The sequence below is a fragment of the Tubulanus polymorphus genome, chromosome 1 (assembly GCF_964204645.1).
Source record: "Tubulanus polymorphus chromosome 1, tnTubPoly1.2, whole genome shotgun sequence".
Taxonomy (NCBI): Eukaryota; Metazoa; Nemertea; class Palaeonemertea; order Tubulaniformes; family Tubulanidae; genus Tubulanus; species Tubulanus polymorphus.
In genome coordinates this window covers 18,731,330-18,758,239 of record NC_134025.1, presented here as the reverse complement: position 1 = coordinate 18,758,239, position 26,910 = coordinate 18,731,330, and the positions used below count along the sequence as shown (strand labels likewise).

The window sequence follows — 26,910 nt, the reverse complement described above, 5'->3', positions numbered from 1 at the left end:
AATGGAGAACCTACGTGGGCAATTAATCTATCAACATTGACTGCTGACTAGTGACTTGCGTATTGGGCCTGTACCCAAGGCAGTGAGTCGGGTGAGACTGTATATACAAGTTCTGCATTTATGTTACCACTAAAAGCCATTAATCAATTCAATTATTGCTGCATCGTAAAATGGATATATCAATGGTTTATTTAGACTGCAGTGTTTAACTGGTCATATTAAGACCAAACTGAGGTATGTGTTCAAACGATCAAGAGAAATATCCCAAAATGATTGATGTCAGACGAAAATAAATAGACATGATGCATATTCTGGCTTTGTATATTTCATGCGTGTCGTACATCTAAATAGTGATTTATGCGAGTGCGGAGTATCTAGAAAAGTTTATTAAGGGTTCAATGATACTAAAAATGGTTTCTTTCTTTTAACTTTAGTTATTTGTGAAGAGAAAGCTGTTACATAGTTGCTTCTCTGTGTTGATTCCTTGTGTCTAAAACAGCAGACAGCAGTAGACAGCAGTTTCAATAAAAATAATTTTTAAGGTACCGGTTCATGTTTGGTCGTAGCACATTTGCCGATCTCTTTTTCTGACTAGATTCTGACTGCTGCTGCAGGTGGTAACTGGCAGCCAGTGAACGGTATCATAGAATACATGTCATGTCAATTAAAATTGCGTGCAAATATCGGGATTAGAAGCCAACTCAGTGCATCGATTGGTCCGATGCCTTGTTCAACACCGGTATCCCTTTGGGAAAACTCCGTTACTACAGTCTACCTCGGATGTAACGTAGCAGTCGGGACCAAATATCATTTAAAACCATTCATGTCTATGGTGTGCATAAAAAGACTTCAATGTGTTGAATAATCGGAGAAGAAATACCGGTAATTATTATTTGCCTCCTTAAGTAATATCATACTTCTCTTGATAACTAATCACCTTTCTTCACCTTCAGAAGGCATCGTGCTGCTTTAAAACACGTGTTACTGACTACAGCGTATTGTGTAGGGCTTTGATATGCCTCTACATGTATGTTAGTGCTGTCATGGAAACTATCGATAACTCAGACATGGCACGTGTGCGCATATACAGTAGTAGGGCTATTGCACTGTATTAACACTTTCATTTTTATCAGTCATATTTTTTCTCATTTTTTAATTTTTGCGATACGTTATATCCGAGGATAATTAAGTTGATTTGACTAATTGGGACCAAATAATTTATACGATATAAGTGATCTACGTTATAAGAAATACGGTATATTCAAGGTTTTTTAAGGCCTTGCTAATAGAAGGAAAAAATTGGGACCTGGGATATAATACGATATAAGTGGATCTACGGTAAATCCAACGACGTTACATCCGAGGTTGACTGTATTCATAGTGAAAGTGAAGAGATTCTGTGTTAAACTGAAATATTACACATATATACAAATAATTACAAAACAACATATAAGTAATAACAACTGAATGTATATATATTAACTATTTACGATATACATGTATACTAATGGAGAGATTTATATACATCTTAGCCAGTTTTAATGTATTTAGCCAATTGGACTGTTGGGCTTTTCAAAATATCAAGGGTTTTAACGGTATTCAAACTCTAACAATTTTTGCAGGGTTTATCAAGTAAGGTACAGTCAAACAGATAATGGGATTCATCACCTAAAGTATTATAAACGGGGCATATTCTATCAGCGCTATCTAAATGAAGGTTTGAGAATTTGTTCACAGGTAAAATATAGGACCTGACCCTAAATTCAAATAAACTAGTTACTGAGTCATCATCAAGTTCTATTATATATTTCTCTAGCCTAAAATCATTTTTGTATTGCCTAAAATTAGTGTATATGGCATAGTATTTATGGCAGATATGGTTCCTGGAAGGTGCTGGTTATGGAATATCTGTTTCATTCCTTTTGAAAAAGATTTACTGTTTGTCCAAAATTGCTGCATCCAAATGCAGGAAAAACTAATATCATCAAAAGTTTTCTTAATGTATGATAGCCAAAGGCTCTAAAATTTATCCCTCAAAAATAAATTGAAAGATACTTTATAAAGTATTGAATTAAGTTTGGTTTGCTTTCCAGATACTGTTTTTACCGAAAAGTTAATCACCCTGCATCTAACATCTATATATAAAGGGGATAACATATAGCTCTGATAATACTTAGAGAAATAGTTCAAAATGGCCGACTAAGACAGGCTGGTGTAAAGTCTTGGTCTACTTCAACCAAAAAATTTCAGTCAGTATCATATCAGGGAGTCTATGAAGATTTATGAGATAGAATATCATAGCAACAGTGTGACATGGATTTTAGAGTTGAATTAATGATTAGCTATGGTTAATTTATTACTTAATATTGTTGATGAAGTTAGTTCAATTGCTAGTTTGCCGTAACCTGGAGCACGCCCATTGGCTGGATTTATTAGCCAATCAAAACGCTTATTGTATGGTATAAAATGTGGTTGTATCCTTATAACTTTGTCAGTTGAACAAGTTTGTACTCAGTGAGAATAATGGATTATTATTCGAGACTATAGTTGACCACCACGCCTACTGTGAATCGGACTCCTTGAGAGGAATACCGACGGCTAGATATGTCTCGACAGGGATCCAGTACTCGATCTGATACCGCGAAGAGACAACTACATCAGGCGAGCGCATGATGGTGGTAACGCAAGAACAACTAGCACAACTTGTTCAAACCGAAGTCGAGAGACGGCTTCGTTCCGACAAAGATCTTATCAGCATAGAGCAGCTTCTGCAACGACTGCCATCGTTGTCTGAGGCTAAACTGACCACTCTAAAACAACGCAACGTCGAAGAAATACGAGTACTATTACTATGGACAGACCGTACGCAACATTTGACACCGGAGGAACAACGCATTCTATCTGAGAGGGTCCGTCTATTCATTATTGTACTCACGCGTGGCTGGCCAGTAGCCATTGTGGATAACTAGTGAAAGGACTATCTCCGAGGCAGGTATTACTATCTCTGCCTCGGTGCTTCAAGCAGCAGCGCTGAAACCCAGAAACACTCCGAGGTTTCAGTCGGTGAAGGCATCCAAAACCAGCAGTAGCAAGTGCGGCGCCCGCTCCCGATTAAGCGGTGGACCGTCAGCTAACGGAGGATGCCTTCGATTTCCTAGGCTTCGAACATGTGGAGGATCAGCCTTTCATTGTACCGGACGAGGACTGGTGGGATAAATGGCCCGTAGTGGAGGGGAACATTGCGGAAAATTTCCGAAAGTGGAAACAAAGGTTAGAAATTTATTTGCAAGCGAGCGGTGCTGAAGAGAAGCCACCTGCGAGACAGACTGCCATAATTTTGCAGTGTGCTGGACTGCAGGTCATCAAGATATATGACCAGTTTGAATGGGAAGACGAAGGGGATGAGTTAAAACCAGATGTTGTCCTGAGCACATTAGAGAAATATTGCAACCCAAGACAGAATGAGGTGCTGATGACTCATCATTTCTGGTCAATTACATGACAGGAACCATTCAATGTTTTTCTCACCGAGCTTCGAACTCGAGCCGATTCGTGCAACTTTAAGGAGAAAGATCGCATGATTCGAGATAAGATCGTTTTCTCCGTTCCAGTAAAACTGCAAGAACGTCTCCTGCGAGAGGTCGACATGCCGAGCATATGAACAATTGTTATCTCATGCGAGAGAAATCTGCGATGCGCATGTTCAATCCAGAAAAAGGGTTAAAGTAAACAGAATCATTATGAACCAGATGGTTTCCAAACCACGAGCTGCACATGCTGCCAAAGGAAAGGGAAGACCGAAGAATCAAACCCAGCCAATTACAGACTGCGATTTCTGTGGTTACAAACATGCAGCCGGAAAAGAAAGATGTCTCGCGTGTGGTAAAACCTGTCAGAACTGTAACGGTCGGAATCATTTTAAAGCAAAATGTAAGAAGTCGAAAATACATGCAGTCGATATTTCGAGTGAAAAACTGCTCGACTATGGAGACGGCTGCTGGCTTAATGCCATGCAGGCTGACATGAAAGCGGTTTTACATGCATGGATGCAAGTGAATGATTGCGATATCAAATTTCAAGTCGATGGCGGCGCAAATGTGAACACTATTTGCCAACGTTTCGTAAGAAAGGAACAAGTTCGTGAAACAACGAAGAATCTCATAATGTGGAACCACACTCAGATGAAGCCTCTGGGTGAAACTACGTTGACAGTGACTAATCTGCGTAACAACGAGAAACATCGAGTTCGATTTACCGTCATGCCGAACAAGTTTATATGTCTACTTGGTCTCAAAACGATACAAGACATGAATTTAATAACTGAGAATAATGATCACTTCATTTCTGCAGTGAAAACAGAGCCCGAACCACTGGGTGATCTTGGCATAGCCCACCTGACTGTAGATCCTGATGTTCGCCCGAGACAGGTCTCGTGTAGGAACATACCGTTAGCCCTACATGCCGATGTAAAGAATGAACTAGAGCAATTAGTTGACCGCGGTGTGCTGGTTCTCGTTGACCCAATGGGTCAGCCAGATGGCAGTGGTCCGTAAACCGAATGGTAACCTCCGCATATGTATTGATCCGATGCTGTTAAATGATGCGTTCCAACGCGAACATTGCAAGCTGACGGCGGTAGATGATGTCCTACCCATGTTACGGAATGCGAAGGTATTCAATAAGCTAGATGTGTAAGAAGCTTTTTGGCATGTTTGTCTCGATCAGGAATCGAGTCTGCTAACCACAATGATCACACCTTTTGGCCGATTCCGATGGGCGCGTTTACCCTTCGGTTTGAAGGTCAGCAGTGAATGTTTTCAGCGGCGGCTCGATGAAGCGCTGTCCGGTATTGTGGGTGTTTTCTCGATCACTGATGCAACACGATGGCAGAAGCGATTAGTGATAATCAAGGGAAACTAGAACTAGGGGTCCAGGGACACCATGCCCACTTGGAAAGTGGTTTCAAATGCTCAGCAATCTAACAATTTCAATACATACCGCCCACTAGTGACCATACACAAAAACCAATGACCTTGAAACCCACCACAATCATAGAACATGTCAGCAGCTATGATTTTGTAATTGATTGTGATAACAAAATATGCCTCGTTACCAATTTAATATGGAAATACTAAGTTATTCTACTATTCAATGCCCCCTGGTGACCATATGCAAAACCCAATGACCTTAAAACTCACCACAATCGTAGTACATGTCATGAAATACAACTTTGCAATTGATCATGGTAACAAAATATGCCTAGGTACCAATCTAATAATGAAATACTAAGCTATTATACTACTCAACGCCCCCTGGTGACTATATGGAATAACTAAAATCCTTAAAAACTCACCACAATCATAGACGATATCATGAACTACAACTTTGCAATTGATCATGGTAACAAAATATGCCTATCTAATAAGGAAATATCTATAATACCAATCTAATAAGGAAATACTAAGTTATTCTACTATTCAACCCCCCCTGGTGACCATATAGAATAACTAATGTCCTTAAAACTCACCAAAATCATGGAAGATGTCATGAGCTACAACTTTGCAATTGACAACCCCAGCACTTGAAGGACTATGTTATCGACACATAATTTGAGTTAAGATTGCTAATTATTTTAATTAGTATGCATCAAGTCGATATGTAATAAGCCCTACAGTTGCTGTTAGCAATTACCTATGCATGTTTAATTTAGTTAGGGTTTTCTGTTATTTCACAGAAAACCCTATTGATATCCGCGTGATTATTATTATTATTATTTTCTTCCACACTATTTTTACCAAAAGAACATAGGCTTTGTTACCTTACCGCTGTTTCATATACAATCCATATAATATCGTTCAGCTCACTGAGATTACAAATAGCCCGCGTGTGTTTTTTCACTAATCATCGTTACAAAAGCGCTGTCGGGCCGTAAACATCGAAAATTTAGCCCCATTCAATGGGGCGACATGTTTTTCGAGTCGTCGTCCCGAAATCAACCCGCAGGCCGACTGTCACTTCAATTATCAATTCAAGTATAAATGAACTAGTTTATTGCCGCAGACTTCACATTCAGTCGCGGTCTTCAAACAGTGATTTTAACAATAGCCCATTTTCCTCATCAAATCATATTACCGATACACTGGAAATTTACTACTTTAGAAGCACTGTCGAGCCGTAAACATCGACGAATCGACGTGTGTTACTACATCGACGTTCCGGGGATCAGCTGCGAGTTTCTCCTCATCATGAGAATCAAATCGAGTACAAATTAATTTATTACTACCAGTGATTTGGCTGCGGGTTTCAAGGAGTTAGTTTAACAATACCTATTTTTCTTTACCGAATTAACCGTGTATTTACTAAGATAAATCTTTAGTGTACCGGGGAATCGTAGGCCTAAACTAAACACGCAGAAGATATATAGCGGAGAAAAGCTGTTATGTCGACGAGGTATCAAAATAAAAAAATGTATTACTTTATTCGGCCGCGGGCTTCAACCTCTATATCAATACCATCAATACTCTATATTTCCTACAGTACATACCGATCATTGTCAAATGCACAAGGTATTTACTAAATACAAGTATATAACACACTCCTTTCCGTATGCTGGACTCACACTTGACATTCGGAGTAAGCATTTGGTGTGGGGGAAAGGAGATCGTTCGCTGTGTCGCTTGAAGTGTTTATCGAGTTTTACGCGGCTTTAGGCCTACCAGTACTGAGCTTTACTAAACAAACACAGTATAATTGTTGCGTTTATTAACGGACTTATTGGATTGAACTTCAAAACAAAATTTACGATATTTAGGTGGGTTGTTATTCAATAGGCCTACGACCAATCTGTCCAGATTTTAGACCTACGCATATACATAGGCCTACATAGGCTTGTAGCCTCTACTAGGTTAAAGCTAAGTTCACTGTAAAGGAGGAATCAAGATTTATTAAAATGCATGTTAATTAGTGATTAACTGGTTGTGACTTGCAACGATCAATCACAATTATCAATTTTATTGCCAAAAATGATGATTTTTTTGGAAATTTCGTCTGAGCAGACAGCTTTATAAGCCAGACTTTTCATTTGAGTTTTTTCATCATAAATGTAACTGGTATATCATTAATTTCTTATGATTTATTGCAGGGCGTAGGTCGGCCTTGCGACGGCTTGTGATTCACTGCGACGCCTATCACTGCGACCGCCAGCGTCGATTGTGTCGCAATGACTCATCGACCTACGCTCCCTTGCGACGGGTTGCGACTTTCAGCAACGCCAGTCACAAGGAGTCGCACGTGTTCTACTTTCTGCGACGCGACACGACTGTCACAACCAACCGACCCGCTCTTGCAACTGGCGGAACGAAGTCGCATACAGTCGCTGACAATCGTATCGCAACCGACTTGCACCGAAACTTGCGATGCAACGCGAGGATCGCATCGCGTCACAAGGCTGACCTACGTCCGGCTTTAAGTTACTGCGGAGCCCAAGAAATATCTTTTTTTTCGTTCAAAAGACCTTTCGCTTGAAAATTCTTTTGTCGGAACAAAATTTGTTTCGTACCAACCAATAATATTCTGTTCGATTGAACCAATTCGAAAAAAACGTTAGAACAAAGTTGAACAAACTTTTTGTCCAAACGAAAGGTTTTTTGTTTGAACAATTGTTCGATTGAACAGAATTGTTTGAATTTGATCAGAATTTTCTTTTCAGAACATTAAGTTTTTCGTTCGAACAAGTATATTGTAAAAAGTTTTTTCTCCGAACCAAAAGTATTAAGTATTTTGAACAGAATTGTTTTCATTCAAACATTCGTTCGAAAAAATTGTTTATGCTCAACCAAATTTTTTTGCCGGGACAAAAAGTTTTTCATTTCAACAATAACATAGCTTTCAGAATGAAGAAAAGTTTTGGTTCAAACAAAAAGCGTACAAGATTTTCTTGTCGGATTATTAAGTTTTTTGGTCGAACAGCGTGTTAAGGTCGTTTTGGAAATTTACTCTGTCTGGTTTATTTTGGATTACTGTGTATGTCATTTGTCAGGACATTAAACAGAAGACGACTTAGGATACTACCTTGCTTGACTCGACTAGTTAGGCCGACTTAATCCAAGATGAAGCGTTCCGTTGATTTCGGCTACAATTTTTCGTTCAGAGATAATGCTGAGCCATTTCGGCAACCTATCATTGATACTGTTTCCTAATAGCCTTGTTTAGTAATGGCTGATGTTGTACCTTATTAAATACTTTGTCGAAATCATAAAGAGTAATTATCGCCTAACAGTCGATTTTCCAGAGTCAAATAGGACATCTGGTTCAGTTGTCCATGGTTTCAAGAAGGTCTAATTGACTGTTTGTCGAGCTTCCTCTTATAAAACTGTATTAACCATTGAACAGGATTCAAAGACTGTGCAGAAAACCCGTTATCGCTGCTTTGCAGCTATATTTATATTAGTATTTTGTTTTAGATATTGTGTTATGATAAGAAGACAAGAATTTGATTAATTTGCATTTAGAATTAGAGATTTGTATCTTGATAGTTTGCATGGGTCATAATAACTTAGGAAAGGGGGATGTTGATGAAGTTAGTTCATATTCGTATTGCTAGTTTGCCGTAACCTAATTCGTATATTACTGAAAACCGCATTCTGTATACTACGTGTACTGTATGCTACGTGGTAGTGATAGTCAAGCAGAAATAAACATCCTATGTTCTGTTAAATATATATTGTGTTTTGTCCTGTTTGCCGGACCTCGGAAAGTCAACAAATATGTGCACTGGAAGGTGAGCTGAATTTGACTTGACTTTATTGACTGTCTGATTGTGATTGTGATCTGTGAACTGTCAAGTATAAACTTCAACTATGAGCCAAACTAGTATTAAAAGCTATGCTGTGAATAATCCTGAAATACTGGGAAGCCCAACAGACTCTGATTTAAATTCTACTGAGATATCTGTGGTAATTGGTGTTGAGAACAGCCCTGCATTTGAGGGGATAAACACTACAGAAAAACAATCCAAATCTTAATACCCAAAGAAAAGCCTCAGAGAGGTATCGTTGGCTAGCGAAAATGGCAAATTAACGCTTCAGGATGTTCTTGCTAGTATTGAATCCCTGAAGGAAAATATGATAGTGCAAACAGAAATTGCACTGGACAAGTTTAAGAATGAAATGCCGAGAACTTTTGAGAAACAGCTTGCTGCTCAAAACACTTAATTTTATAATATGCTGACTAGGTATGATATGAGGTTACATAATGTGGAGGAAAATAAATTGCCCATGGGCAAAGTGTGGTTTACCTTGAAAGCTAGAGGTTTGGAGTAATGGCATAGCTTGAAAAATCTTTTCAATTCGTGACTTCAAAGTTCTAGAAGTTTATAGGCCTATTGTATTTTATCTTTCTTAAAGAATTATTTTGTAGTCAAATAAGACCATCCCTGCAAGTTTGAAAACTAGAGGGAAAAAGGTCCCGAGGCTCGAAATATTGTAAGCTCGATCAACAAAATCGTTGGCGGTTTGGATTGATATTGCCTTACATACAATTAGAGGGGTTGAGAAACGAAGGTATCATTTTAGCCATCGGTGCATGTTTAATCAAAGTTATACTTACCATGACCACCCGATACAGTCTGCTCTCGGCACAATCGCCAAAAACCCATGACATAGGCCAATGACCACGCAGTCCATGGGGTACAAGCTTCATATCCATCTGTTAACAGAGTTATTTGAAGCTGTTCACAGACTGAACCATAGGCCAACTGCTAACTGTACCCTTAGGCCCTGGAGCTAATCAAACGATCGACCAAGTGGAACAGAATGAATATTTACCAGCAGTCTTATTAGAATTCTTACATGATATCTTAAAGATTGATTATGGGAATCTTTGACTTGAAAATGTTTGATAGATCTAGGAGAATGATACAAAACAACTATGGTGCGGGTGTAGGCCGGTTACTGACGAGAAGTTACCTAATCGTTGGTGGTTAAAGCTTTTATAACGGATTGGATATTTGTGAAAATATCCGAACATGAAACTAATATGGCTACAGTCGAAATTAAAACTAGTTACTGACGAAATTAAGTTACCGACTTAAAGGTTTTAATGGTTTCACAAAAGGAATTTTTTCTAGTAAAAGTTATCGTGAATAATATTTCATCTGCTAATTCAAGACCTTTTTGATATAACGAGCGTGTGGATTGTAGCCTACGTGCGACCCGCTCCGTAACGTGCATTATCTATTACTGATACATACACGGTGATCGCTGCGTATATAAGGCGATATTGCCTACGGGACTGTAACTAATGTTATCGACGCGCGCTCTCATCACTGTGCTGCAAACTAGATACACATAATCGGGATCTAAAAACGGATCGCTGACGCGAAAGTCCAAAAGAATTAATGACGATTAATCATTTCACTAGTAATAGTAAGATAGTTTTCAGCGTTGCTCGAAGTACGAGTACGATTCAACAGCAGCTAATGTTGAATCGATGTAGCACATGTACTCGCCAAGTCCATATCATCAATGCGTAAACATTCAATTAATCCGCTGACACACACACCAAGAAAATACGGAAATTTCGGGCAATAAACAACAAAATAAATATCCCGATATCTATATACGGAAATAAACAACTAAATCATGGAATAGGCCTATGTAAAGTGCTATTTCAAAAATGTATGCGTGGCACTATTTTAAGCGCGGACTAATACAGTTTTACTTCTAGACAGGGTTGGCGCTACTTCAGAATTTCAATTTTTTTATTTCGGCAATATTTAATTAACCAAGCAACAAAAATTCACCATATACGAACTCAACCTTCCTTTTTTCATATTTAACCCTTAGTGCGCTGAAACCGAAAATGTCGGGGGGATCCATTTTTAAAATAGGTACTGGCTCCGACGATTGTCGGGAAATCGGGACCGCAAGTTCAGCACTAGATAGTACTGCCGCCTCGTGTTAGAAATAAGGACTATTATTAGATTATCGATCTGCACTGTCATAGCTTTCATTACAACTATCGTAGTATACTATAATACGCAACATGGCGGCGCGCAGGCCTTCTCGAATCCAAGTGGCTGACGTGATTGATCAAATTTTGGATAGTGACGATAATGACAATGCCGTGTCAGATAACAGCGATTCGGAATATTTTCAAGACGAGAGTACGGTGCTGGATGAATCAGAGGGACAGTCCGATGATTCTGAACCGGACAACTCAAATGATGGCCAGTCAGATGATGGCATAGGGGGCCGAAATCTTCCCCCACCCCCTAATAATGACTCAAAATTTGATGATGGTGACTGGTTGTGTGTCTCAAGCGAAGATGATCCAACATATCCACAACAGGAACCATTTGTCGGACACCCAGGTACAAAGGTGAGCAATTCTAAAGTAAAAATTAGATTTATATGGTGTTTACAGGGTGGGTTATTTTCAAACAAAAATGTTCCGACAAATTTCGGGAGATCACACACGTGAATAAATTCATTTTATTTTGCATAAAAATTCCCTAGATTTTTATGGAAAATGAAGGATTTATATAATTTCATTTCTGATTTGTTTATTCAGGCCCTTGATCACATAAAATTTTATCTTTTCCAGTTACCGGCTATGCTGCGAAGAGAGCCAATCGACTTTTTCAACCTATTCTGGTCAGATGCTATTATCAATCGCATTGCTCAGAACACTGATACTGTGACTCATGACAAAATTGCGAGAATGAACTTGAAACCGAATTCAAGATTGAAAGAGTGGAAAACCCCAACAAAGGATGACATTAGAACGCTGATGGGTATGTGTATAAATATGGGTATCATCAGACTTCCACGTTTGTCAGATTATTTTTCAAGTAACTTCCGAATAAACATACCATTCTTCCACTCATCTATGAGCCGTGATGAGTTCTATTTACTGTTCTGGCACTTTCATGTTGCTGAACTGCTGCCACATGGGCAAAACATTCCTTCCAAATCGTACAAGATAAAGTGGGTGATCGACCATATAAATGCTCAAAGTCAAGCCCTTTACGAAATGGGCGAGGCCATTGCTGTTGACGAGACAATGGTAAAATTCAAAGGCCGAGTGTCATTCCGCCAGTATTGCCCTAAAAAACCTATAAAGTGGGGACTCAAGCTCTTCACATTAGCTGATAGCAACTTATCTTATATGTGGCAGCAAAACTTGTATGTAGGGAAGGACGATAATGGCGGTCTGGATCCAGGTGAATACGGTAAATCTGGACAACATGTACTTGACTTGGTAACACCACTAGCTCACTGTGGACACTGGTTATTTGCTGATCGTTACTTTTGGTCTGTCGATTTAGCCGAGAGACTGATTGAGCTGGGTTTTAATTTGACTGGAACAATTATGCCTAATAGAAAAGGCCTGCCAAAAATTTTGAAAACCAGTAAAGGCATGAAAGTTGGAGATCTTGTGGCTTTTCGAAAGGATGATATATTGGTTGTTCAGTGGAAGGACAAAAGAGTTATCACCATGATAACCAATGGCCACAGATCAGATAAGTGGGTCAGTGTACCGTCAAAGAAACCTAATAATCCAGCCAAGCAGAAACCAATCTGTATTACAGACTACAACGCGAACATGGGAGGGGTTGACACTAATGATCAACTTTGTTGTTACTATCCGTTTGACCGTAAATCAGTCAAGTGGTGGCGGAAGATATTCTTCCATGATTTGGAGGTCACTATTGTCAATTCATACATCTTGTATGAAACAGATAAGGCTGAAAGACAAGAGAGGGATGTCATGACAACAAAACAGTTTCGCTTGTCTCTTGTAAATGCGCTTGTAAAACCAAATCAAAATCGCGCTGCTGGTAGACCTCGACTTCATCCCAAGAACAATGTTGATCGCCTTGATGGGAATCCCCATTTCCCCCTGAAGTTTGGCAACCAAACGAGTGCAAGGTTTGCAGTGACAGAAAACTGGGGAAGGAGTATAGAAATGAGACCCAGTATGTTTGTGGGACCTGCAGGGACAAACCCCCCATGCATCCAGAATGCATGATGAGATATCACTCGCTTGTTGATTATGCGCAGCCAAAAGCAAAGCCAGTTTCATCCCAGAAGGCATTCTCAGGGGGACAGAAATAGTAAACTTGAAATAAGAGACTTTTATTGTTCTTTATATACATCACTGTAGATTGCTCCTGACATGTTGAATTTGAATTTTAGATATAAAATTTATTTGAATTTTACATATAAAATTTTCATTTTCAATTTTCAAATACTTGTTGGTTTCCCTGGCAACAGGACCTGGATGTCCATATTTTGGCTGCTGTTATACATGAAGTACCTCCTTTTATTGCTTATCATATTGGTTATTGGTTATCATATTTGATGGACTGCATACAATTATGAACATCTTGGAATTTGAGTCAGATGATGCTTTTTTTCAAATTTCGACCAGCGGCATGGATTCAAAAAGTGGCCAGATATTTCATTTTCATTCAGATAATCAACCAAATCATATTGATACTCATAGAAAACATTATTAGGCTTGAGAAAACTATCAGTTGCACCTTCTGACACATCAGAGAACTAAGTAATCTTGGTTTTTCAGCAAATGAATGTCAGATTCCATGCAGCGGACACATAAATTAGGTCATCGGTTGCAATGGTAACCAAACACAATTTTTTGGCTATTTTTTTGCAGTGAAAAGGTTCTTACAGGTCATATATGTATACATGTGGAGTTTGGTGACTAAACATTCATTCATTCTTTCAATATCAGTATTAGAAAATTAGAGGTCTATTATGGTATTTTTTGGTGAAAAAAAACCCGCACCGAGGGATAGTCCGTGGGAAAATATTCCGCTCAGTAATGGTTAAGCGACTGTGAAAGTTTCAGACGCGTACGTGGCGTTAAACGGACGTAATCGTACGCGTACTACGTACCATCGTCCTAAAAATATTCAAATAAAGTTCATATGATGTCACATATCAGAGGGTGGCTGAATATTGAGTCTTGGAAACGAAACCTCTTCCAATGTATGGCGGTGGAAGCTAAAACACCGGGGCGTAGCATAAGATCGTTATTAAATCCTGGAATTTACCACTACAATATTCAGACCTCGACCTCTACCTATAAATTGCTGCTTAGTATTTTCAGGTCACAAGAAATTACAATTTATTACAAATTCTATCAAACAGAAAACACAGCGCTCATCTTCTGCTACAACGATTATTTACCCTGTTATCATACCAAACGTGCACGCGTCAAGCAGCGTTACAGCATCACCATATAGTTGTCTGTATGAGCGTGTGTTTGTGTGTGCAACAGTCTAATGTTTAGCACTCCCGCGCACGTGGAGGCCTTGTGTAGTGAACGTTTGCTTCACTTCAATCCCAGTCAACACAATCACTGGGTATTAAAATGAAACAATACCTATGATATGTGAAATAATTATATTCTCACCAACAATGAGCATTTCAAATCTGCACATATACGGCACCTAGTCCCATGAAACGTTCGCCATTAATTCCCATAATTATTTCAATAGCGCCAGAATTCCCGGTGTATCCCAAAAACAGCCAATCACATTCGCTCTTAGAGATGACACCCCCCAATCGAGGTCATTGCAATTTTATACGCAAGAGCTAAGAATTTTCCTGCCAAAAACAGTTATTCGTCGAATATAAACAAAGTTGACCATGTCATCGACGAAGGTTCGTCATGTCTTCAATCGAATCGATTATACGTCGTTTAACCCGAGAACCAATGAAAAAAATGCTCACATAAGAAAACGATTTTACATGAATTGGCTTAATGCCAACCTCATACTGCCGACAAAGGTAAACCAAAAATCTAACACTTACTACTTACTGAACTAGAGCAAATGAAGACAAATTTTGCAGACTTGAAGTAATCCTATACGCTGAATCTAAAATGTAAATTATTGCAAATAACCAACATGCAAGGCGAAATAATTTGATATTTTTTGTATTGATCAACAGCTTATACTGAACATTATTATGTGTATATACTACTGTAATGCGTCGTGGATTTCATTTATCATTTCACATCCTCTTTCACACAGCTTATACCTTATTCTTAATTGGTCTGCATACATTTTCAATTATGTGTCTAGGTAATACAGACCTTTCAGCTAAACTGGATTAAATATCTAAACAGCAGAATCTGGATATTTACGATTTGCTTGATACTGATTTTAAACCCCTGGATAATTCCTGCCCACACAATCATAGTCTTAGTTGACCTTAAATCAAATGAAAACACTAAGCAAGATTTGAATGTAATCCACCTCAATGTTCATAGTATTCCCTCTAAAATGAATGGTATAAAAAGTTTACTAGAAAACTGTAAATGTAGGTATTATGACATTGATGTATTATTACTATGTGAACCTTTCTAAATGACCAAAACTGTGATAATGTATAAAATTCCGGGACATAACTTCATTGAAAAACATAGGCTTAGTAAAACTAGAGAAGAGGGGTTGGAATTATAAGTGACTTTAAATTCAGGGAGGATCTCAGTTTTTTTACCCTTTCAGTGCATCTACACTGCAGTGCGGTGTATGAATCGGTTATGAATTTTGCTAGTACACTGCATTGCGGTGTATTGATGTAATTGGTAGTTAGTTTTTATCTCTATTGAAATATGGCAGCACCTGCCAAACATAGTGAAATATTAGTAACTAACGATATACCGTGCCGCGGTGTATACGCACTATAGTGGTATTACGGTTATTCAACACAATAGGGTGAAATTTTTTAAAATTTTCAAATTATCTCTAGCACTATAGGGTATTGATAAGTCTGCACTGCAAGGGTTGAGGAAGGCTATTTTGAATCCTGTGTTATTGGAGTTAACAATAAACAAGAAAATTAACTTTAATAAATTATTTGATGCCTGCGAAAAAATGTAGAATTTCTGGGATAAGCTAATGTGGAATTGCAAATTTGAAATCGAAGTTTTAAGATATTTGGGGAATTACGAGATTTGGCGATTGGGTAGATGATACAGTCTTCGACTGGTCTAATTAAAAAAAAAATTGTCAACTTGTCACCGACTTCGATTCACTTTTGCTCTAAGCTGGTCTGCAACTTCATTGCCTCCATGGTTAAAGAAAGAGCTCTTCTGATGTCTGCTTCATCATGACTTCGAGCATATCGTGTAGCCAGCGGCCCGGTCCCGGGGCCCGGTTTGGCTGTCACTCGGCATCTTAGACTTGAATCTGGGTTGAAGTAGACATCGTCATTTAAATAACTTATTCATGTTATTCTGTATGAATTACCCATGTGTCTTGTATTTTGTATTTTCTTATTCTAAAATTTGTAACTTTATTGAATTTGGGAATTTCATCCTGGAATTTCAATGTAATAAGGATCAATAAAGTATTGAATTGAATTGTCACCTTATACACATGCCATCAGTGGACGCGGAGCCGTATATGACAGCTATGCTATTATAAATTGCTAATCTCATGAAACCTGCATACTCCTAATATCGAACATATTTTCTAAAACATTTGAATATTGAAATTATTTGTTTACACGTTTTTATATAGACCGCTTGTAGCCGCCGATGAAATTCACGCTAGCCCTACTCAGATCGTAGATAGCTTTGTCATTCCACTAGCATCCCCATGTCAGGGTCTGACTTTTATATCAGACTTCCAAATCGTGTATACATCCGCCATTTAACAGAATTATCCGATTTACTTATCATTTCTATTTATGCCTGCCGCTGCTGATATAATCATACATACTTTACTATTACAATACGACTTATCATGATATTCAATGCAATATAACATTTCGACGTTCAAATAGAGGTCATTATATAATCACAGGGAGCCATTCTACATCTTTATCAATAATATTTTGCCAAATAGCTTGTATGTGTACACATAAACCTGTGACGTTTTGCACATCGATTTACGGTTGTCGTTTGTAAAATGACGCTGAATGGTTAACATTGTTTAGGTTTCATAATGGTAACGTTTTATAAGGCGTCAAAAAAAGAAAGAACACCATTATTGGCGAAATGTATAGAATTCCTGGAAAAATGAGTTAGAGTTTTTTTAAATATTCATGAAGCCTTGCTGTAAAAAATGAACGTGGAGGACAAATCGGTAATTTTAGGCATGGATCAAAATTTAGATTTAATTAAATATGTTGTACATAAACATACTGCCCAATTCCTTGACTTAAATTTTGAACATAGCCTTTTGCCTGCAATGGCCAACACGTGTTACTCACGAAACTGCAACACTAATAGATAACATTATCTAAGTCCTGATTTTTTTTCAATACAAAAGTTATATTATGACACTGCCAATTTCCGACCATTTTCCTTGTTTTGTTTCAATCACCTCTAAAAAGAATCTCAACAATCACAATATAGAGATCTATTTGATCAAAACATTGAAAGAATTAAGACAAAATTGACATCACAAGACTGGAGAGAATTAGATAATCTACTAAGTGAGCAGGGATACGATCTCATTATAAATAATATTCAATTAGCAATAAATTTAGTATCTCCAATCAAATTTAAAAAATCTAATGAAATCATATTAATCGAACCTTGGATGACCAAAGGAATATTAAAGGCTTCTAGTAAGAAAGACAGAATGTTTAAAAAAGTAGTTGGGCTAAACATGAATGATGCTCGTTTTTTTAACAGGAACAGCCTCAATTATATTAAGCGGCGCACAAGAACTGCATAATATATAAAGAAAGTTTTAGAATTTAAAATCAACCAAAAACAAATTGCCCATGGGCAAAGTGTGGTTTACCTTGAAAGCTAGAGGTTGTTTGGAATAAGTAGGGCATTGCTTGAAAAATCTGTTCGTGACTTCAAAGTTCCACAAGTTTATATCGTATTTTATCTTTCGTAAAGAATTATTTTGTATTCAAATAAGACCAAAGATATACATTTGGTTACGGTCCACGTCCAACATTTTGTAGGGTACAGGTAGGCGCGACAGGGAAACTATTTTATATTAAAAAAAAAATATGTTTCACAATATGAAAAAAATATTCAAATAAGGCCATCCCAAAATAATTGTCTGTTTGCCGTAACACCGACTCAACTTTTCAGGATGAGTCGGTAGGTAGGTAGTAATTTTTTTTGCAAAATTTTTTGGGCAAAAAAAAAAACAAATTTATCACCTTTTTTACATGGAAACAATATCGCAAAAATCATCTACATAGTGCACGGGAAATTTGTCTAATAACGTAGATTTCGAGAATTATTCTGAAATTAAAACTTCGTCCAGAGCGTCATCTCTGTGTTAAAAATGAAACAGTACATTGAATATGTGCGCGCTTTTACGTTACCAGCTTTGATATAGTCACTATGAGAATGAATGGCAGCTTATTGGAACACTGCCAGTTTCCTGGAAAACTTAAATTAGGCCACATGTCAAGGCATGTTTTCACACGATGCGCGCTTGAATTCAAACATACGTAGCTCATACGTCGGCAGTGGGTCGGTCGGCCGTTTTTATTTAAAAAAAATAGAAAAATTTTGGCAGTGAATTTAGAAAAATCTCAACAGTGGTTTTGAATGATATTAGGCTTTGTATTATAAACATACAGTTTAAGAAAAGTCAACATGGATAAAAAACCCACAGATAATGTCCCACACGGTTAGATCAGCACATCACAAATCTTTCACAATGATCATCGTCGAATTTTGGAATAGGAATGGACGAGGATATATTCTAATGTGTTTCTGGGAGTCCTCCCTCAGAAATTTTTGTCTCATCGTCATGCATTCTGAGCATTTTTAGGCATTGCTTAATCATATATTGAACATATATGTTCATGTACTTCAAAGGGTAATCAACATTTTTTTAAAGATTTTCCACTTTTTACTCTAAATGATAGGTAATAGTATACAATAAGGCTAGGTTATTTCAAAATTGGAAAAATCTTTTCAATCTAGTTAGAATTGATAATTTAGATGTTCGCACACCTGTTTAGTGTATACATTGCTTCTGCTGAATGCATGGTACTGCGTCTATTAAAAGAACTATGTCACTACAGGGACGGCTGTCTATAGTAACGAATAGGAAATATGCCACAAGAGCAATTCAATTTATTTTTATACCTGTTTGGATTTCGAATTCTGACGAAATGCCTCTTGATTTCGAAGGCCTACATATTAATGATAATGATTAACTGTTGAATCTAAGGATTTGACTAGCAATCCATGGCATTCTCTAGTCGACAGCATGGAACACGGACATATAAATCATCATTCTGGATAATCATTTAGTGATAGTAAGTAAGATAGATCATGGTTAGATGTAATACCGAGGATAGACTTAGGAACTGATGAATGTTAGACAGAATTAGCCGCATTAGAGTAATGCAATTCTTTGCATTCTAATGTCATAACAAAGCCAACCTATACGCAGTGTATATCAAGCAAAGAATTGCATTACTCTAATGCGGCTAATTCTGTCTAACATTCATCAGTTCCTAAGATAAAACCAAAATATTGAATTGTCGCTGGCGATAAAACCAAAATATTGAATTGTAGCAGGCGATAAAACCAAAATATTGAATTGTCGCAGGCGATAAAACCGCAACAAAAAAAAAATTTTTGCGGGCGATAAAACCAAAATAATGAATTGTTCCGTGCGACAAAACCAAAATAATGAATTGTCGCGGGCGATAAAACCAAAATAATGAATTGTTGCGGGCGATAAAACCAAAATATTGAATTGTCGTGGGCGACAAAACCAAAATATTGATTTGTGGCAGGTGACAAAACCAAATTAGTCAATTGTCGCGGGCGATAAAACCAATATAATGAATTATCGCGGGCGACAAAACCAAAAAATGAATTGTCGCGGGCGATAAAACCAAAATCTTGAATTGTCACGGGCGACAAAACCAAAATATTGATTTGTCGCGGGTGACAAAACCGAATTAATGAATTGTCGCGGGCGATAAAACCAAAATAATGAATTGTCGCGGGCGATAAAACCAAAATAATGAATTGTCGCGGGCACCAAAACCAAAATTATTGTTTTGTCTCGTTATTTTAGTTTTGTCGTTTTGTCATAATGTCGCCCTCATTTGCATATACGTGTGGCCCTTATCAGCCACCATACTAAAGCCTTAAGGTCGCGTAAAACTCGATAAACACTTCAAGCGACACAGCGAACGATCTCCTTTCCCCCACAGCGAACGCTTAACCTAGTAGAGGCTACTAGCCTATGTAGGCCTATGTATATGCGTAGGCCTAACATCCGGATGGATTGGTCGTAGGCCTATTGAATAACAACCCACCTAAATATCGTAAATTTTGTTTTGAAGTTCAATCCAATGAGTCCGTTAATAAACGCAACAATTATACTGTGTTTGTTTGAGACAGTAAGCTCAGTACCGGTAGGCCTAAAGCCGCGTCAAACTCGATAAACACTTCATTCAAGCGACACAGCGAACGATCCCTTTCCCCCACAGCGAACGCTTACTCCGAATGTCAAGTGTGAGTCCAGCATACGGAAAGGATTGTGTTATATACTTGTATTTAGTAAATACCTTGTGCATTTGACAATGATCGGTATGTACTGTAGGAAATATAGAGTATTGATGGTATTGATATAGAGGTTGAAGCCCGTGGCCGAATAAAGTAATATATTCTTTTATTTTGATACCTCGTCGACATAACAGCTTTTCTCCGCTATATCTCTTCGGCGTGTTTCGTTTAGGCCTACGACTCCCCGGTACACTTATGATTTATCTTAGTAAATACACGGTTAATTTGATAAAGAAAAATAGGTATTGCTAAACTAACTGCATGACGCCCGCAGCCAAATCACTGGTAGTAATAAATTAATTTGTACTCGATTGATTCTCATGATGAGGTGAAACTCGCAGCTGATCCCCGGAACGACGATGTTGTGACACACGTCGATTCGTCGATGTTTACGGCTCGACAGTGCTTTTAAAATCTTAAGTAGTAAATTTCCTGTATATCGGTAATACGATTTGATGAGGAAATTGGGCTATTGTTAAAATTAGTTTTAAAAACTGCGACAGAATGTGCAATCTTTGGGTAATAAATTTGTTAATTTGTGCTTGAATTGATAATTGATGTGACAAGAAACGTGCGATAGATTTCGGAAAGAGGACTTAGAAAAACATGTCGGCTCTTTGAATGGGGCTCAATTTTTGATGTTTACGGCCCGACAGTGCCTTTCTAATGATGATTCTTCAAAATACGCACGGGGTATTTGTAGATCGAAGTGAGCTGAATGATGTCAGACGGATTGTATCGACAACAGCGGCAAGGTAACAAAGCCTTTGTTCTTTTAGTAAAAATAGTGTGGAAGAAAATGATAATAATAATAATCACGCGGATATCAATAGGGTTTTCTGTGAAATAACAGAAAACCCTAATAAATAATGAAATAGACAATGAACATAGCATAAATCTACTTCAAACTATTAGTTCATTCTTACCTTATTAGCAAGTAATATTATAGGAACAGGGTCCCCGTTTGCAAGCATAACCTTTGAGTTGACATCATTCAACCACTAAAAAACACCAGAATTATGAGAAATGTTACTAATTAAGAATGTAATATGGAATAATTAAGAATGGAATATGTACCCATTAAGTACCCACACCCTCAGACGATAACTTTTTCATTGGCAAAGCTGGAGGAGCACATTTTTCACAAATGGTGAATGTCTAAAAATTGATGGTGCAGACATGACACCCTAATATGTTCAAAAGTGGGGTGGCGATGTCTGGACAAACATGTCTTGAGAAATGTCTGTTGAATGCCAAGGAGGGTGTGTACAGACTACAGGTTGTAAGCTGCATGCATGAGTTCCAAAAAAATAAATTACATATCCCTACATATACCTTGATAACAGAGTCAAACGTGGCTGGTCTAAAAAAAATAAACATGCTATTGCTGAATAATCATAGCAAGAATATAAGATAATGTCTAGTTTCTCATAAGTACAAACAAATATCATTTCTATATCTCACCTTGACAGATCAAATACAATGATAGCACCAATTCTGAAATTGAAAGGAATCATACATTTTACCAGGGATCCAAGGACACAATGCCCTCTTGTGAAATGCTTGACGTATTGAATTGGATATACCATGTTATCATGCTTTTCAACCCCAAATGATCATGTACAGAAACCATGAAAATATAGAAACAGTAGAAATATAATGAGCTATACAATTTTGAAATAAATTGTGTTCATAGAATATGGCGATCAGCACTGCTATTATATCATTCATTGAAAAAACAAAATCATTCTTTCAAGAATAGTCTGATTATGATTAACACTTTAATGAATTAATCACAAACCAGGAACCAACAAAGTTATTCAAATAGCAATTGTTTCTACTGCAGCTTAAAATAGAACTATTCTCCACCAGAGAGATTGTCTGGACTCCATTTTATGATCTTCCAAAACTCTTGACAACACTTCAAAGTTTTCCCTTATTTGTACTAAATTCTCTTACAGGTTCCAGTATGTTTTTTTATATCCGACAGGAAATTAATCAAATTTTCTTACTTGGGACGAAATTCTATATTTGTTATATCCGATGAATCATTGTATCATTATAACGAGGTTCTACTGTATTCATTATTTGCATCTCAACCTGGAACTAATATTTTCATTGACATCTTTTGGATGAATTTAAGTTTTATGTTATAAGGGTTTCTGCCGCCGCTTTCGCAGAAACCCTTTTATTTTGAGGGTTTTTGTTTTTAGGGTTTCTGCTGCTTTTGTGTGGCACTCAAGGTTATCATCTCAGTTAACTAAAGCTGAGGAATTTCTATTGCGTGGAACACAACAGAGCAGGTGTATTGTTTATAGCAGTATTTGAGGTCATCATCTTAGCGAATGTGCTGAGCGATTCTTACTGAAGTCTATGTTTACGTATAAGCTAGAGTATTTTCTAAAATGAGATTTTTGTTCCTAGCTCCTTAACTGTTGGGATAGAATCGTGGTTGCAATTTGTGGTCAGTAGCTCTTTACGAGTCGGCGGTATTGATATATGGTTTGACTAGGTAACTCAGATGGTTCTCCAGTAGTGCCACCAGTTAGGTTTGTAACCATGAATGATGTTTTGTGTTGGTAGTTAGCATTGGATAACAAAAGACGGTTTGTGTCGATAGTTAACTATAACATGTTTTTTAGTACGGAAGTAGGTCTTGGTATTTATGTTTGTCTACGTGGAAACTTTCAGGAAGATTTTATAATGTATATTTGTATCAGTATTGCATATCAAAAAGGACATACAGTTGGTAGGTTAATCAAAATAAACACATTTCAGCATCATTCTTTCGCGTGTCTAGTTAAGCAAATATTCCTAGCTCAGTATAATCAATGGCACACTTGTTGGATGATATGCCAAACTTTTAAATTAAATCATAATTTCCCACCCGACATTGAAAATTATTGTTATTTTCTGGACCCTCTCATTCAAAGATTTAAGAATTACTCCTGTAAGTCGACCCCCAAAAATTTACCTGATTTTAACTTCCCTAGAAATTCTCACTTTTACTTGAGTATACATGGTACTAACAATGGGAGGTTGTCTTTGATACTTTGTGTTGTGTCTGTTTGTAATACAGATATTTTGCATGTTCATTTAACTGGCCTGTAGAATTGAGGTTTATTTCATGATCATTATCCAAGTTGCAGATGTTTTTTGTATTTGTGTATTATACTTACATTTTTTATTACAAATTATCTGTAAAATAGATGTATTTGTGTAGTATTAGCTTGTAGTACATTAATAGATATAAACGTCATAGGTGTGCAACTCTGTATAATACGCGTAAATCTGTAAATATGGCCTTTTTAGCCCACTTGGGACTTAAATCCCAGCGGGCTATTGTGTTCACTTTTTGTCTGTTGTCTGTCTGTTCATCCTTAGACGGAATGCAGTTATTTTGGGAAGTTTTGAAGACACTTCAATGTCTTTATATTTGGGTTGCACATGTTTCTACCCTAGACACATCTTCAGCCCAAAAACTGGCCATGTCGGATTCAAGATGGCCGACTGGCAGCCATTGTTGTTCGCCAAAATCAGGTTTTTTCAACAAGTTTTCGAGGTTAGTTTTGAAGACGCTTTGATCAATTATCTTGATCTTTCGGATGTATTTGTATCCCCCAGGGATGAAAACAGGAGGTATTGAAATCCGCGGAAATTTTGAAACATTATGAATTGACCTTTACACTATATAACCTACTGGAAAACATTTAATAATTCACTGACGATATATTATTCCTAATTGAAAAGCGATCGCCATACGGAACACAGTGGCGCTAGCAGTCAGTACTGAGGCATGATATGTTAAGGCAAGCGAACACAGTGGCGCTAGCAGTCGGTAGTCGGGAATTCTTATTTCAACGCTGGCGCGGTCCATTGCTAATGGGATAACGATTCTCATTTCCTCGGCTAAGAAAAGGGGGCCTTTGAATTATTAAGTAACGGATTCTGAAATTCACTCCTGGACACAAACCAACAACACAATGATAATCAGATAAGGTTATCTTTTTGAGTTTTATTATTTCAACACACAAGAAGAGATGTTAAACTATTCAATTTGTTATATTATACAGTATTACAATCACACGGGATCCAGATCACGCAGGAATCAGTTTAACCGTAACTTTTCAAACAATTTAGATTAAACTTTTTTAAGAGTCCAGTTTAACCATCTCTCGTTCTGAAACTATTTTCACTTACAACGGAAAATGATAGTTCTAACAAAACAAACACGAATTATAGCCATGAATTACAGTTCAAGGACAAAGAATATAAGCCGAGCAAAAAATTCGATATCTACTGTACCGCCGACGCTTCTCTGCTAATTTCTGAAGAATCTCATTTCGATCGGCCCTTTTGGCTTTGGCCTGGGCGGCTGCTGCATGAACGATCCTAGCTCTTTTCGCCGTCTCGATACTCGTTTCTCTTGCTTTTCGTTTTGAGATTGTTTCAGTTTTCTGTGCTTGGATCGCTTTTAAATGAGATTCCCGCTTTTCTTTTGTTTCTTCAAGTTCTTGCTTATAAACTTGTGCAGCTGAAGCCATGTTTACGTTCAATCCCGTGAGATGGATGGGATCGCGGCGAATGTCATTTCTATTGAAAAAATCCACAGCCGACTTTCCAGCCAACGAATACTTCACTGTCTGTAAGGCACTGTATGTTGATATATTCAACCGGTTGGATGTAGTATCCACAATATTCGACATTTCGCTGAATGAACTTTCAACTAGTGGGCATGTGAAGCAACATTAGGAGCGCAAATACCATTTTTGAAAGATTAGGATATGCTTTAGCCACGAGCGACCACCATTCGTCTATAGGCACCGGTATTGACTCGTAGGAATAGCTTCTGGGAGTGTCTTGTCAGCCGTGTAACGGTGTACCTCAAGTTGGTACCATAGCTATCAACCTCATCTGAATTCAGAACATGTGTTGCTATATTTGGCAAATCCTTTAGATATTTCAAGGTCAAGGTATGACCGCGACATGCTGGATCAATTGCAGCTATACGTAACAGTGTCTTACTGTTAAGCGGTAGTTTCTTTGCCAAATATTTAGCACAAGAGATGTAGGCCTTTCTGACTTTGTCGTAAAATTCATTGACAAGTGGATCTTTTGGATTCTCACTGATAAGTTTTGAGGCTTTGTCTCCAACAAACATTTCACTCGGTTTCATCGTACAAAGATCAATATCGACACTAACTAATTTTCGATCATCGGCAGGGATCTTGTCAGGCCGAATAAAGCAACAGAGAAATTCCGGGAATACACTGACTTGTTCATCAATAAGCTTATGTATCAACGGCTCTCGCTTTTGAACTTTCAGAACGTATTTTTTCAGAACAGGCAAAACTGAAATCAGGAAATTCAGGTACATAACTGTCCGTTTTCGGTTGACAAACAATCGATCGGTAATTCGATTTTTTCTTGCTTTTCCGCCCTCAGTAAGTTTCTTGTTTTTTACAGTTGACTGTATCTCTTTAATGCGATCTCGTGCAGGTTCTGAAATACCCAAGCGCCGAAAAATTTCTACGCAACGGGCTAGATATATAACGCGATCACCTGGATTAAAAAAACCGAAGTAGAACACTGTGTAGGCTTCTAACTTACGTTCTAAATCAACAGCGGCATCGTGCAAAGACAGCCACCTGGTAACAACATATCTTTCGGGCATCGTGAAGTTAAATCCAAACAAAGAACATATTTCACGAAGGTAATCATCGCGCAAGTCATGTGACCATTTCAAATCATTGTACAGATCTGTAATTAGCTTCGATCAAAACAATTGGTAAACTGTTTTGACGAATTGTGTACGTGGTGCGCCGAGTCGCCGTCGATGTTTAGAAGGTGAGGGAACTTATCACGCAACCTGGTCTCGAACCCGGATCTGCAGCCACGCATGACATTACATGAATCAACAAGAACGGACATTAAATGATCATAAGATATCTGCCGACGGTCCAACTCGCCAATGACCTTGTTAAAAATACTTTCACTTTTAGCCGAGATGACCTCAAGTGAAGAGACATGACAAAACACGATTTTTTTCTCGACGGGTGAATAAAAACTGGCGAGAATAGAAACTTTTTTCAGACTTAAACTTGTTGCTTCATCGATGTTGAGAGAGAAGAAGTTCTCATTTAGTTCTTCATTTAACTGATCTGAAAATGTCTTGGCCAAGCCATGTTTCATTTTGTACAATGCTGTAACTCTGGACATTTGTAAGTGCGACAGGGCATTTCTGTCTTTACATAAGGCTTTAATCAGATCTATCACATCCGGAACAATGCTAATATCATGTTTTTGTCGGCAAGGAATGCAAGCAGCATAGCCTCAGAATGAAGAACCTGGTCCTGCACT

At 37.7% G+C, this 26,910-nt stretch overlaps 1 protein-coding gene across 1 annotated transcript in view; it reads right to left on the bottom strand.

Moving 5' to 3' along the window:
- Window positions 1-26,910, bottom strand: part of LOC141915451 (ras-related protein Rab-32-like) — a 57,290-nt gene that overhangs the window by 3,306 nt on the left and 27,074 nt on the right. Inside the window, exons 5-7 of the mRNA XM_074806984.1 lie at window positions 22,015-22,047; window positions 21,886-21,913; window positions 21,477-21,551 (exon numbers count right to left, since the gene is read on the bottom strand). Of these exons, the coding sequence (XP_074663085.1) occupies window positions 21,477-21,551; window positions 21,886-21,913; window positions 22,015-22,047 (136 nt within the window). The remainder of the gene's footprint in view (window positions 1-21,476; window positions 21,552-21,885; window positions 21,914-22,014; window positions 22,048-26,910) is intronic.